The 14,879-nt window shown below is 43.2% G+C and overlaps 1 protein-coding gene across 1 annotated transcript in view; it reads left to right on the top strand.

Moving 5' to 3' along the window:
- SPAG6 (sperm associated antigen 6) overlaps nt 1-14,879 on the top strand; it is a 59,704-nt gene that overhangs the window by 20,668 nt on the left and 24,157 nt on the right. The window contains exons 4-6 of the mRNA XM_065399434.1: nt 5,564-5,747; nt 12,193-12,398; nt 13,365-13,538. Of these exons, the coding sequence (XP_065255506.1) occupies nt 5,564-5,747; nt 12,193-12,398; nt 13,365-13,538 (564 nt within the window). The remainder of the gene's footprint in view (nt 1-5,563; nt 5,748-12,192; nt 12,399-13,364; nt 13,539-14,879) is intronic.

Below are 14,879 nucleotides of genomic sequence, written 5' to 3' on the forward strand. Positions count from 1 at the left end.
TTCTGCAGCTGCTGAGGGGCGGGGCCTTCTTGGCTTGGTCTTGCTCCTTTAGTCTTAGTGAGGGGTCTGTAAAGCCCATGACAATAGGCATGTAGGAGGTGTTGGCCCATGGATGCTTCACAGTCACCTGTGCAGTCCCCACACAAAGCCAAGGCACAATCTTGGTATCTGCTCAGAGAAAGCACAAGGACTGCTCCCTTCTAGTGCCTACAGGGGCACAAGGAACCCAAAGGGGGTAGGGAAGAGAGATGGCCAGGTGCACAAAGGGGAGCATGCTATGCTGTCCTAAGAGAGTTAGAGAGGAAGGGTGATCCAGTGTTTAGGATACTAGCTTGGGACTTGAGAGACATTGAGCAGGTCATTTAGGCCTGGTCTACACTATGACTTTAATTCGGATTTAGCAGCGTTAAATCGAATTAACCCTGCACCCGTCCACACAGCGGAGCCATTTATTTCGAAATAAAGGGCTCTTAAAATCGATTTCTGTACTCCACCCCGACGAGCGGAGTAGCGCCAAAATCGATTTTGTCAATTCGAATTAGGGTTAGTGTGGCCGCAGTTCGATGGTATTGGCCTCCGGGAGCTGTCCCAGAGTGCACCATTGTGACCGCTCTGGACAGCAATCTGAACTCGCATGCACTGGCCAGGTAGACAGGAAAAGCCCCAGGAAAATTTGAATTTCATTTCCTGTTTGCCCAGCGTGGAGAGCACAGGTGACGACAGATACCACAGATACCTCAGCTCATCAGCACAGGTAACCATGCAGGCTGATAATCGAAAAAGAGCACCAGCATGGACCGCACGGGAGGTACTGGATCTGATCGCTATATGGGGAGAGGATTCAGTGCTAGCAGAACTTCGTTTGAAAAGACGAAATGCCAAAACTTTTGAAAAAATCTGCAAGGGCATGATGGAGAGAGGCCACAATAGGGACTCAGATCAGTGCCGCGTGAAAGTCAAGGAGCTCAGACAAGCCTATCAAAAAACAAAGGAGGCAAGCGGTCGCTCCGGGTCAGAGCCGTGGACATGCCGCTTCTACGCCGAGCTGCATGCAATTCTAGGGGGGGCCGCCACCACTACCCCACCTGTGACCGTGGATTCCGGGTCGGGGATAGTCTCATCAGCTACACCTGAGGATTCTGCGGATGGGGAAGAGGAGGAGGAGGAGGAGGACGAGCTTGCAGAGAGCACCCAGCACTCCGTTCTCCCCAACAGCCAGGATCTTTTTCTCAGCCTGACTGAAGTACCCTCCCAAGCCAGTAGCCAAGACCATGACCCCATGGAAGGGACCTCAGGTGAGTTTACCTTTTAAAATATAAAACATGGTTCAAAAGCAAGCGTTTTTTAATGATTAATTTGCCCTGAGGACTTGGGATGCATTCGCGGCCAGTACAGCTACTGGAAAAGTCTGTTAACGTGTCTGGGGATGGAGCGGAAATCCTCCAGGGACATCTCCATGAAGCTCTCCTGGAGGTACTCCAAAAGCCTTGCCACAAGGTTTCTGGGCAGTGCAGCCTTATTCCGTCCTCCATGGTAGGACACTTGACCACGCCATGCTTGCAGCAAGTAATCTGGTATCATTGCCTGACAAAGCCTGGCAGCGTATGGTCCCGGTGTTTGCTGGCATTCAAGCAACATCCGTTCTTTATCTTGCTGTGTAATCCTCAGGAGAGTGATATCGCTCATGGTAACCTGGTTGAAATACGGGAACTTAATTAAGGGGACAGAGGTGGCCGTTCCTACTGGGCTGTTTGCCTGTGGCTGAAAAGAAATCCTTCCCTGCAGTTAGCCAAGCACGGGGGGGGGGGGGGCGGAATTGGCCCTGAGCTTTTCGCGTTTGGCTAGCAGGGATCTTCCCTGTTACCAGCCACGCGGTCGGGGGAGGGGTACATTGATCATCCCAGGGAATTCATGGCGTGGGGGGGGGGCGGGGGGGTTAGTTTGGTTTCTGCAGGGATCTTCCCTGATACCTGCCACGCGGTCGGGGGAGGGGTACATTGATCATCCCAGGGAATTCATGGCGGGAGGGGGGAGCGGGGGGGTTAGTTTGGTTTCTGCAGGGATCTTCCCTGATACCTGCCACGCGGTGGGGGGAGGGATAAAGCAATCATCCCAGAGAATTGGATGGTGGGGGGGTTAGTTTGTTTTCTGCTGCTGAAGGTTAACAGGAAAACCGCAGCAGTCAACAGGCTTTGCTTGGTATGTGGGAAAGGAGGCGCAGAAGCCGAAAGACAATGGCTTACCATGGCTGCCTGCAAGCTGAATTCTGTTGCCCGGACCTGCGTCTGTGATCTCTAACACCAAAGCCACAGGCACTCAATATTAAGATGGAAAATGCGACCTTGTACTGAAATCACATGTGCTATGTAATGTGAATAGTGTTTTTCACCATGAAAGAGTATAAGCATTGTTCTGTAAAATGTATCAGTTTAAAAACTTCTCTCCTTTCTTTCAACCCTCCCTCCAGCAGCTGCAAATTTTTCAAGCCTCCCTCCTCCGTCCCGAAGGCTATCTCAGATAAGGCGGCGTAGAAAGAGGACGCAAGACGACATGTTCACAGAAATAATGGAATCCACCCGCAATGAAAGAGCTCATTTGAATGAGTGGAAGGACACCGTATCTAAATTTAGGAAAGATGCCAGTGAACGTGAGGTCTTGAGGGACGCTCGAGATGAGAGCTGGCAGGCTGCAACGCTGGGGCTGCTGCGTGAGCAAACGGACATGCTCCGGCATCTGGTGGAGCTTCAGGAACGGCAGCAGGATGACAGAGTGCCGCTGCAGCCGCTGTATAACCTCCCTCCCCCCTCACCATGTTCCATATCCCCCTCACCCAGACGTGTAAGAACGCGGGGGGAGGAGGCTCCGTGCACCCTCCCACTCCACCCCAGTGGACAGCCCAACCAAAAGGCTGTCATTATATTGAATTTGTTCAGTGGCCTTTTACTTCCCTCCTACCCTCCTCCCAAACCTCACCCAGATTACCTTCTTCGTTCTCTCCCTATGTTTATGATCACTTAATAAAGAATACATGATTTTTAAACGATAGTGACTTTATTTCCTTTGAAAGAAAGCTGGGGGAAGGGGGAGGGTGGGTTGCTTACAGAGAATGAATGAGTCAATAAAGGGGGCTGGTTTTCATGAAGGGAGAAACAAACAGAAATTTCACACTGTAGCCTGGCCAGTCATGAAACTGGTTTTCAAAGCTTCTCTGATGCACAGTGCTTCCTGGTGTGTTCTTCTAATCGCCCTGGTGTCTGGCTGCGCGTAATCAGCAGCCAGGCGATTTGCCTCAGCCTCCCACCCTGCCATAAAGGTCTCCCCCTTACTTTCACAGAGATTGTGGAGCACACAGCAAGCAGAAATAACAATGGGGAGATTTCTTTGGGTGAGGTCAGAGCGAGTTAGTAGCGATCGCCAGCGACCTTTTAAATGGCCAAATGCACATTCAACCACCATTCTGCACTTGCTCAGCCTGTAGTTAAACAGCTCCTGACTCCTGTCCAGGCTGCCTGTGTATGGCTTCATGAGCCATGGCATTAGGGGGTAGGCTGGGTCCCCAAGAATAACTATTGGCATTTCAACATCCCCAAAGGTTATTTTCTGGTCCGGGAAGTAAGTCTCTTGCTGCAGCCCTTTAAACAGAGTAGTGTTCCTGAAGACGCAAGCATCATGAACCCTTCCCGGCCAGCCCGCGTTGATGTTGGTGAAACGTCCCTTGTGATCCACAAGTGCTTGCAGCACCATTGAAAAGTACTCCTTGCGGTTTATGTACTGGGTACCCTGGTGCTCCGGTGCCAAGATAGGGATGTGGGTTCCATCTATCGCCCCACCACAGTTAGGGAATCCCATTGCAGCAAAGCCATCCACTATGACCTGCACATCTCCCAGAGTCACTAGCTTGTGTAGCAGCACCTCAGTGATTGCTTTGGCTACTTGCATCACAGCAGCCCCCACAGTAGATTTGTCCACTCCAAATTGATTCCCGACTGACCGGTAGCTGTCTGGCGTTGCAAGCTTCCACAGGGCTATTGCCACTCGCTTCTCAACTGTGAGGGCTGCTCTCATCCTGGTATTCTGGCGCTTCAGGGCGGGGAAAGCAAGTCACAAAGTTCCATGAAAGTGCCCTTACGCATGCGAAAGTTCCGCAGCCACTGGGAATCGTCCCACACCTGCAACACTATGCGGTCCCACCAGTCTGTGCTTGTTTCCCGGGCCCAGAATCGGCGTTCCATGCCTATAACCTGCCCCATTAACAGCATGATCTCCAAAGCACCGGGTCCCGCGGTTCGATAGAATTCCATGTCTATATCCTCATCACTCTCGTCGCCGCGCTGCTGTAGCCTGTTCCTCGCCGCCTGGTTTTCCAGGTTCTTGTTCAGCATAAACTGCACGATAAGGCGCGAGGTATTTACAATGTTCATGACTGCTGTCTTGAGCTGAGCGGGCTCCATGCTTGCCGTGGTATGGCGTCTGCACTGTTCACCCAGGAAAAAGGCGCGAAACGGTTGTCTGCCGTTGCTTCCTGGAGAGGGGGGAGGATATACCCAGAACCACCCGCGACAATGTTTTTGGCCCCATCATGCATTGGGATCTCAACCCAGAATTCCAATGGGCGGAGGAGACTGCGGGAACTATGGGATAGCTATGGGATAGCTACCCACAGTGCAACGCTCCAGAAATCGACGCTAGCCCCGGTACATGGACGCACACCGCCGAATGAATGTGCTTAGTGTGGCCGCATACAATCGAATTTATACAATCTGTTTCCCAAATTCGAATTATATAAATTCGGATTAATCCCGTAGTGTAGACATACCCTTAGGGCCAGCGTTTTAATGGTATGTAGGTACTTAATGATGCACATAGGCAGCCAGAGGGATTTATAACAGCACATGAAGCAGGCTAGGTGACTAATTCTCATTGACTTCATTGAAACTTAGGCACCCAACTCACTTAGGAACTTTTGAAAATCTTATTAGGCATCTATCTGCATCATTAGGTGCCTAAATACTCTTGAAAATCTGGCCATTAGTCTGTGTGTTCCTCATCTATAAAATGGAAGTAATATTATTGGGCTTGTGAGGATAAATACATTCTACAGTATTGGAGGCCATATAAATACCATAGACAGAATCTGTCCTGGAACTTGCCCTGCGCTGGGGGCAGATTGGTGCAAATCATACACAGTCGGATCCAACAGGTCAGATTTATTGTATTTGTCTAGCTCTTGTGAGCATTCATTTATGCAAATATATGTATCTTTCCTGTTATCTTTTAGTCACACCTCCTCAACCCTCCCATTTTGTCTGTTTGTTTACCTATTGCATACTGTCAGCATCTTAGATTGTGAGCTGACTAGGGCAGGGTCTGTATGTGTTAATTGTTTGTCCGGTGTCTTGTACAATGGAGCCTTCATCCTTAATTTGGGTACTTATGTGCTACTGCAATAGGAATTAATCAATAGTAATAATAAAATACTTCTTTTAGTATTTGTTCTGATCTTTTTGATTTTTGAAGTAATTGATATTAGTAAAAATGTATGTTTTGTTTCCAATTTGTGTAGCGTTTCTACAAGAAAGCAGCTGCATTTGTGTTAAGAGCGGTTGGTAAACATTCTCCTCAGCTAGCTCAAGCGATAGTTGATTGTGGAGCACTGGATACACTTGTGATTTGCTTGGAAGATTTTGATCCTGGAGTAAAGGAAGCTGCAGCCTGGGCACTTGGGTATATTGCCAGACATAATGCAGGTAATAGGTTTTGTGTGTGCTATCTTACACCATAATATTGTTTGTTTAAAAGTGATTACACATTGTGATAAATTGATTTATTGTAATTTATAACTCAGAAAATGATTTCCCCTGACATTAAATCTTACATTTGGAACTGAATTCTACTCTATTTTACCAATCCACCAAGTCTCAGATCTTGCGTAACACTGCATATTTGGCAGCCCTTAATGCCTGGCAACATGAGAGAGAGGCATTCCCCCATGAAATGCCCTTTGACTTAGGAGGAGATGCATTAGGGTGGGGGCCAGCAAACCACAGATTCTGACTTCGCCTCTTTTACTGAGTGGTTTTAATATTTCTGGGCACTTCACAACCCTTATTCCTGAACAAGGACTCCTAACTCCTCCAGCATTCATTCCCTTAATTTAACAAATAGCATAACTGAGAGGTTGTGCAACATCACTTCTGGGAAAACTTGGAATAGAACTGATGTCACCTAACATCACAGAACCAAATCTCATCTGCTTGGCTGCACTGCCTTTCAGAACAAACGTGCCAAATCTATTGGCTTGACTATGCTGTTTGTAATCATTGTTCTTAACCTCTAGACCACGTTCTTCTCCCAGAGCCAGGAACAGATCCCAGGAATCTGGTACCCAACAGTCCACTACTCTCTCACGTATAGTTGTGTAATGTTACTTGTAATGTGTATATCATGTTCCTATTTAAGGGCTGATCCAGGGTAATAGCTTACTTCTACCAGCTGTTCCTTTAGTTCAAGTGGTAGAGGGTTGTGCTGTGGAGTTAAGGGTTGTGAGGTCAAACTCCCCTGACCACTTGTATTTGGGGGGGAAATAGCTGGTGTTTATTTGGATGAAAGAGCTTAGTGTGTTGACCCTGGAATAATTGTAGCTGTTGAAATGATTTTATATTCTAAAACATTGTATTTAGTATGAATTTGAATGTTGTCTTTTGTTTTTATGTGGGTGGGCACTTGATTATAGATTGTGGGAGATCTTTCTTATATGTCCAGAGAGTAGGAGACCTTGCTTGTGTAAGCTCCAAAAAAGGTCAGCACTTGACTTAATAAAGTCATCTTTCCAGAACTTCTATCCAGGTAGACCAAGCTCCTACCTCTTCTTGATGGAGCAGCTAAATTTTTGATAAAATTTGACTTTTCGTTCCTGTCCAGCCCTCTTCCCATCCTGGTTTCTTTTAGTGAATCACAGTGCCAGCTCTTCCAGTCCGACACTGCTACTTTGAACATTATGATACCACGTTGTGAGATGATTTGAGCCATAGGGGTAACTGTCTCATTAAAAAGGGTCAGGCATGGTCCACAAGCTGGAGAAAGAAATCTGGGAAGAAAGGTGGAAAAGAAAACACTTTAATTTCCTATGCACACATATAAAAAGATCCAAGTGTAATTAATAGGAAATAGCTTCTGCTGGTTCTGATTCCCAACATCACCCCCAAACTTGGAAGTTCTAGAATTGCAGTTCTTTTTCAGGTGATTTCAAGTATTGTCTGAGTAATTGGCCCCAATTTCAGACTGCTTCAGTGAATGTGTGATCTTGTCCCATCAGGTCCACTTAGATAATTGGCTAGGTGATAGTACTGATGAAAAGGATCTGGGGGGTTATAGTGGATCACAAATTGAATATGAGTCAACAATGTGATGCAGGTGCGAAAAAGTCTAATGTAATTCTGGGGTATTTTGTCAAGAGCGTCGTGTATAAGACACGGGAGGTAATTGTCCCATTCCACTCTGCACTGGTGAGGCCTCAGCTGAAGCACTGACTGCAATTCTGGGCTCCACGCTTTAGGAAAGATGTGGATAAATTGGAAACAGTCCAGAGGAGTGCAACAAAAATGATGGCAGGTTTAGTAAACCTGCCCTATGAGGAAAGATTAAAATAACTAGGCATGTTTAGTCTTGAGAAAAGAAGACAGGAGGTGAGGACCTGATAACAGATACGTTAAGGGCTGTTACAAAGAGGAGGTTGTCAGTTGTTCTCCATGTCCAGTGAAGGCAGGACAAGAAGTAATGGGCTTAATTTCAGGGAGATTTAGGTTCGATATTAGGAAAAACTTTCTAATGATAAAGGTAGTTAAGTTCTGGAATAAGCTTCCAAGGGGCGTTGTGGAATCCCCATCATTGGAGGCTTTTAAGAACAGGTTGGACAAACACCTGTCAAGGATAGTCTAGGTTTACTTGGTCCTGCTTCAGCACAGGGAGCTAGACTTGATGACCTCTCAAGGACCTTTCCAGCCCTACATTTCTATGATTATACGAAAACAAGCCACATTCTTGAAGGTGTAACACTAGCATGTCTCAGGGCGTTGGTATGAGATAGAGCTTTGCACCAGTTTGAATCCAGTCCAGTTTGTGTCTTCAGTGTAGCCTTTACCCTTATGGTTGAAACAAGGAGAAGTCCTTGTGGCACCTTAGAGACTAACAAATGTGTTTGGACATAAGCTTTTGTGGGCTATAACCCACTTCATCAGAGGCATGGAGTGAAAAATACACTGCGTTCTCTTGTGGACAGAGAAGAACTGCCACATCATCCATGTGACCAGACAATTCCCCTTGTTCCCCATTTCAGGTTCCATTTCAAAACTACCCTTCTTGTTTTCTAAAATCTTTCAAGGACCAGCTCCAGACTGCCTCAGGAACCTCTCAACTCTCTGCTTCTCCTCCCTCTGTTCATTAGGCACTGGCCTCCTCTCAGACTCTCCACATAATCTTTACACTTTTTGTGATGAAGATGCTTTTATTGCATCTCCTTCCATCCGGATCAGCTTCCCTATCTTTCTTGGTCTCTCCATCTGCTTTCAAACTTCATCTGAAAAAATATTTTTTTCTCCATTCCTTTGTGTGCGCGGGTGCGTGAGAGAGAGAGAGAAACTTTGCAGTTGTATAATTTAACTCTCTAAAGCAGGGGTAGGCAACCTATGGCATGCACGCAAGCTGATTTTCAGTGGCACTCACACTGCCTGGGTCCTGGCCACCGGTCCGGGGGGCTCTGCATTTTAATTTAATTTTAAATTAAGCTTCTTAAACATTTTAAAAACCTTATTTACTTTACATACAACAATAGTTTAGTTATATATTATAGACTTATAGAAAGAGACCTTCTAAAAACGGTAAAATGTATTACTGGCATGCAAAACTTTAAATTAGAGTGAATAAATGAAGACTCGGCACACCACTTCTGAAAGGTTGCCAACCCCTGCTCTAAAGTGTCTTGGAGGGTATCATTTGAATGAAAAACACCATAGAAAGTGAAGCTATATTGAATCTCTTTTTGAGAAAAATAAATTTGGTTTTACATGTGCACTTTGCAAATAAACACAAACAAATGAGAAAGTGTCTGAAAACAGATGAGTGTTTCTTTGACCACTGCTCTTTCTTGCTGCATGTTGGCAGGGCTCAAAATGGGCTGCGTCGACTCAAAGAATGTATGGATGGAAAAAATCATTTGGCCACTAGTGGAGAGAGAGAACACAGACCTAATGACAGCATATGGGAAGTGCATTTGGGATTGTGGACACGGAGAGCAAGGGAAATGATGGGGTGGGGTATGGCAGTGAGAATAGGTAAAAAGATTGGGGGAAATGAACGGTTAGAATCTTGCGTCTCTCCGTAAACACTGACATGAGCAAATATGGGGCCTGATCCCCTCCCCTGTGCTATAGGAAAGCTTATAGGAGAGGGCTAAAGGAATTAAAACCTTGTGGTGAACATCACAGAGATTTCTCTGCAATTTTTCTGTTGCGGGAAGAATTTGTCCCATCGCCCCCTAAAGAACAGGCCCCAGGGACCACACACAAAGCTTATGAATCTTGGGGAATCAGAGATAAGCCAGGGACACTGAATTCGTCATTGGCTGTCTATCTCTGACCATACTCTTTGGCAGCATAGCTCCAACAAAGCCATGCCAAGAAGGCACCCTTTAAATGGAAATTTTCCCATCAGTGTTATGCCCCAGGCCATGTTACATTTCTGTCTTGGGCTATGCTAGGCACTAGTGGGGGGGATGGGAATGATATGTGTTTCCCTGCAGCCCTATCTCAACCTGCTCACTCTTCTGCCAGCCCACCTGCCCCCCTACCCTTTGTGGATCTTAGGGGTGCAATTGGGAGCCTACATTAATTTATGTCTTTAGCCATGCAAACAGATGCATCTTACAAACAATATCAGAAAAGCAGATACTCATGGTTCATATTGGTCATGTTTAAATAAGTATTTAAATGTCATCAGACTCCTAGACCTTCAGAAAAGATTTATACTAAATCATACTTAGTTTATGTTCCTTTTTAAATTTTGTGGATCATTAATTTAAAAAAAAAAAAAAGTGTTAGGGCTTAGCGGTGACCTTAAGACATTATAGAACTTCTCCTCTTCCTCCTCTCTCTTTATGAAAGGTGATGACAATATCCTGACAGTAAGCCACGAAATATATTTTTCCAGCATCATCACCTATCTCCTTGATGTGATTTCCTTGGCATCATCTCCTTGGCAGTCTTCAGGCAATTGAGATGGTGTCTTTGAAGTTGCCTCTAAAGAGGCTGTTACATTAGTAGGCTGCTCAGCTGGACTGTCTGTTTTTATTTTTCTGGATATTCTCTTTCTTTAACTGACCTTTTGATTAGGAGTAAATCATGTGTCTATATCAATTAGTATACAATACCAAAACATATTTTTGGTGGGAGGCAAGTATTACTTTGCACATTTTTCATTAAAAATACATAAAATGCAACAGTTTGTCACGTGCATTCAATATCTTTGTGCTCAAATAACCTTCTTTACTAAATTTAGTTTTGAAGTATTGAATCATAGATGCACACTCTAACACAGGGTTTTGTTGAAATCCTGGGCTTTGTATATACATGTATCTCTTTAGCTTTTAGGGAGAGAGAGATCTGCTGTGTGAGCTTGTATTAGACGCATATGCCTTGCGTATATACGCAAACCCCTAATTTTCAATAAAATAGTTATTTGAAAGTGAACCCTGGAAGATTAATTGTAATAATCTTTTAAAAATTCCTGTATGTATAATATAAATATTGCTTCATAAAAACAATTATTTTAACCATGTAAAATCCTAAATACAGTGTAAAAACTTGTGTGTTCAGTGCATGTCAGGGTGGGCATCTGTGGTCTACTAATTCAAAAAACACATATAGTCATAAAGATGATTTGGGTACTAACAAAATACAAGCTGCATAATGACTGCATAACTATACATAATGAAAGATTGTGTGTAAACTGTGTGTGTGTGTATGTGTGTGTATATGTATGTGTGTGTATATGTATGTGTGTGTATATGTATGTATATATATATATATATATATATATATATATATAATATATATATATATATATATATATACATAATTTCTTAATATGGAAAGCCTTGATCGATGGACTGTAAATGAAAAACTAAGCTAGGTCCTTGAAATACAATAGCCATATGTTGCCATGGTACTGTAAGCCAAGTTAAATGTTAAAGATAAGACTGGATGTGCATAACAAGGATAGAACGTAGCAAAACCTTATTTAAGAAGCTAACAGGTTATTTGAAACTAATGTATTTTGTATTCATTCCTCAACATCTTAAAATGGCTATCATGTAGTTTTTGCACCTCATTATCTAATAATTTCTTATTTCAGTACTGTGATTAATGCCAAATATAGGGAAAGAGCTAATGAATTTCTAATACTGCAGTTCTTGAATAAGTCAGCTAATTACGTGTGGTTTTTTTAATTAAGATGAAGTTAGCTAAGGATGTTGTGCTAAACTCAAATGCATAATCTCACAATGACAATACATCTCATTTAACTAAATATATGTGGTAGAATTTATATTTTAGTGCCATCAAAATGTCTTTTAAATGGACTGTGGCAACTCCTTGTTGGGTTGTGTTACAAAACAAGGTGCATTTTTTTTCAATGAACAGTGTAAAATATATGTTTGTTTGTTTTTTAAATAGTATTGCTGTATTTGGTACATGATCCATATTAATATCTGCTTATAATTTAAACGGACAAAATGTTGTCTAATTAGGGTGGTTGGTAAAATTTTGGTACTTTAGCTTTCTCTGTTGTTAGCCATGCATAAAATGCTTGCCTATTGATCAGTGCAGAATAGCCAGGGCTTAAACAGCTGACATCTGCTTACTCTTTTTTTTTTTTTAACACAGAATAACAAACCATTTCAGCTTAATCTACCTCAAATGTGTGCATGTAAATGGGGGTCCATCTATTGACCTGTATTCTTTTCAGTTGTGGATTGGTCCACATGGTTTATGAAACCAGGAGGGCTGATTTGAAATGCAGATGTCGAGACAGTGAAGTACACCCTCCCTTTTTTTCTTTGCTCTATCTGTCAGGGTGAAAAATGGCTTGCACAAGGGTCAGTCACCCATACTCACTTAATTACTTTTCTTGGACCTACAGAACTGTCACAAGCTGTGGTGGATGCAGGAGCTGTTCCTCTTTTAGTACTCTGTATCCAGGAGCCAGAAATTGCTTTGAAAAGGATTGCTGCCTCAGCCCTCAGTGATATTTCAAAGCATTCTCCAGAGTTAGCTCAGACAGTAGTGGATGCGGGGGCCATTGCTCACTTAGCTCAGATGATCCTGAACCCTGATGCTAAACTGAAGGTACTTTTAATTTTTTTTTTCTAAATTACACTAGGCATTATTTGTTACTAAACTGAGGACATTGATATCCATCTTTATTTAGCAAGATCTTATTGAAATGTCTAACAAAAAAAGCATAACTACACAGTTGATAACAGAGTTCTGATTATGTTTGTGTGTTCAATAGCTCTTCAATAAGGAACAGTGAAACTAGTCTTTCAAGTGAATAGTGTTTGTGTTCTAGGCCAGGAGTGCACAAAGAGATTTACGTAGTAATATCTAAGAAACAGATTTGGTGTTAAATGTAAAATCCAAGCCCTAAACTTTAAAAGCTGTTAGATGGATTTAATAGGTATTATGTGTACAACCCGGTTACAGGCAAGTAGAGTTACACATTTCTGGTTGTGTTATAAAAACGTTTTAGTTTAATATTTAAATACAATAATGTATTTGTTTTTGGAATACATTGAATATTTGTTTCAATAGCTCTTAAGTTGTCATTTATAGTTTAGTTTATAGAAAATATAGTTCCATTCCTGTGTACAGTTTTACTGTCTTATTCTTACAGCTATAAATAAATAATAAAATATCATTATTAAAAATAATATAGCTAAATACTTACATGGAATATTTTAAATATAAGATCTGTGGACTCAATCTTATGCTTTGCAAGCAAAAACAATTACTATAGGTTTCTATATTTTCTTTTAAGATATAGTGTTAAATTGTGACTTATTGTATTTGTGTTTCTGTTATATAGCATATTTTAAGAGGTAAACCTAAGGAGAAACTTTTATTAGATACTAGTAAATACTCTCAGCTATTAGACTTGCATATGAATTGACTTAATGAATTATATAATAGCTGTTGTTGTTTGCTCTGTGTTGCTTTGTTTTTTGATGGAGCAGATGTGTATATGATGACACTCTGTGTGTGTTGTGGGGTGTTTGTATAATAATAATTTATAAAACAATTTCTGTTTACCAGCGTCAGGTGCTTTCAGCTCTCAGCCAAATAGCAAAACATTCTGTGGATCTTGCAGAAATGGGGGTTGAAGCAGAAATTTTCCCAGTTGTACTTACATGCCTGAAGGACTCAGATGAATATGTCAAGAAAAATGCTGCAACTTTAATTAGAGAGATAGCAAAGCACACGCCTGAGGTAACACCTTGAAAATGCAAATACAAGGTCGCATCATTAGATTTTACATTTTAAATACAATGCCATATTATTCGGTCATTTGCTTTTAAAAAGGGAGGGCAAAAGGCTCTATGTAATTTCCAGTAGAAAAATATGGAAATGTTTTTGTTGGTGTTCTGAGATGTGTATTGAATATGAATTGGATTAGGAAACTAGGAATAATGTATATAATTAGCTTTTCCTTACCAGTAGGTGTCAGTGCAGGGAATGGGGAGTGCACTAATAATATTGCCAGCCAAGATACCCCCTTATCCCTCCAATCATGAGTTTGGCTTAAACATCATGAGATATTTTAAAATGCTGGGATTTTTTTCTTTTCCTTCTGGTTGTTGAGCCTTTAGGTGATACTTGAGTCACATTTTCAGGTTTTTTCCACAGCCATAAAAACTTGCTTTTAAAAAGAAATGAAAGCTGGGCTTCTGAACTACAGGAATCGGAGGCTTGAAGCTAAAGATTAAATATCATAAGACTCAAGATAAAAACCCAAGAGTTGGCAACGATGGTCTGTGAATATTTGCAATAGTTGTGCCCTAACCAGGCTTTAGATAGAATCCTAATGACTCTCATTGATACTGGAAAGTTCTAATCCATAAGCTTGACTTTAGACTGATAGCTATTGGACCAAAATCATCCCTGCTGTAAATCAACTGAAGGAATTTGTGCTACACTAGAGCTGACTCTGGCCCCAGGACTTTTCTAAACTAGTCAGATATATCAGTTATATGAACATTCTGGAAATTGTCCCCTTGGCCTCCTTCTGCAAACACAAGGGAACTAGTTCGGCAGCAGGATTTGGAGAGCTCGTGCAGTGGTCCACACCCGCTCTGTGCTGTGGAACACATCTCTACTGGACTTCCCTACAGGGCCGGCTCCAGGCACCAGCCGACCAAGCACGTGATTGGGGCGGCACCTTAGAAGGGGCGGCCAATGTTGGGGTGGCGGGGGGCGCTCGCGGTGTGGATTTTTTTTGTTTTTTTTGTTTTTGTTTTTGTTCGGCGGGGCGTCGCTCGAGGCTTTTTTTTTGTTTTTGTTTTTTTTGTTTCGGCCGGGCAGCGCGGGGGGTGTTTCGGTGGCACGGCCCTGGTGGGGGGCGGGGGATTCGGTGGCGTGGCCCGGTGCTCCAGGGGTTTGGGCTGCATGGGGGGCGGGGGTGGGGGTTTGTCCGGCCCGGCGAGGTGAGGCGTGGTGCTTGGTGGGGAGGCGCGGTGCTTGGCCGGCCCAGCGAGGCGCTCCAGGGGTTTGGCTGGCCCGGCGAGGCGCGGCGTGGCGCTTGGGGGTTTGGGCAGTGCGGCGCTCCGGGAG

The sequence above is a fragment of the Emys orbicularis genome, chromosome 2 (assembly GCF_028017835.1).
Source record: "Emys orbicularis isolate rEmyOrb1 chromosome 2, rEmyOrb1.hap1, whole genome shotgun sequence".
NCBI lineage: Eukaryota > Metazoa > Chordata > Testudines > Emydidae > Emys > Emys orbicularis.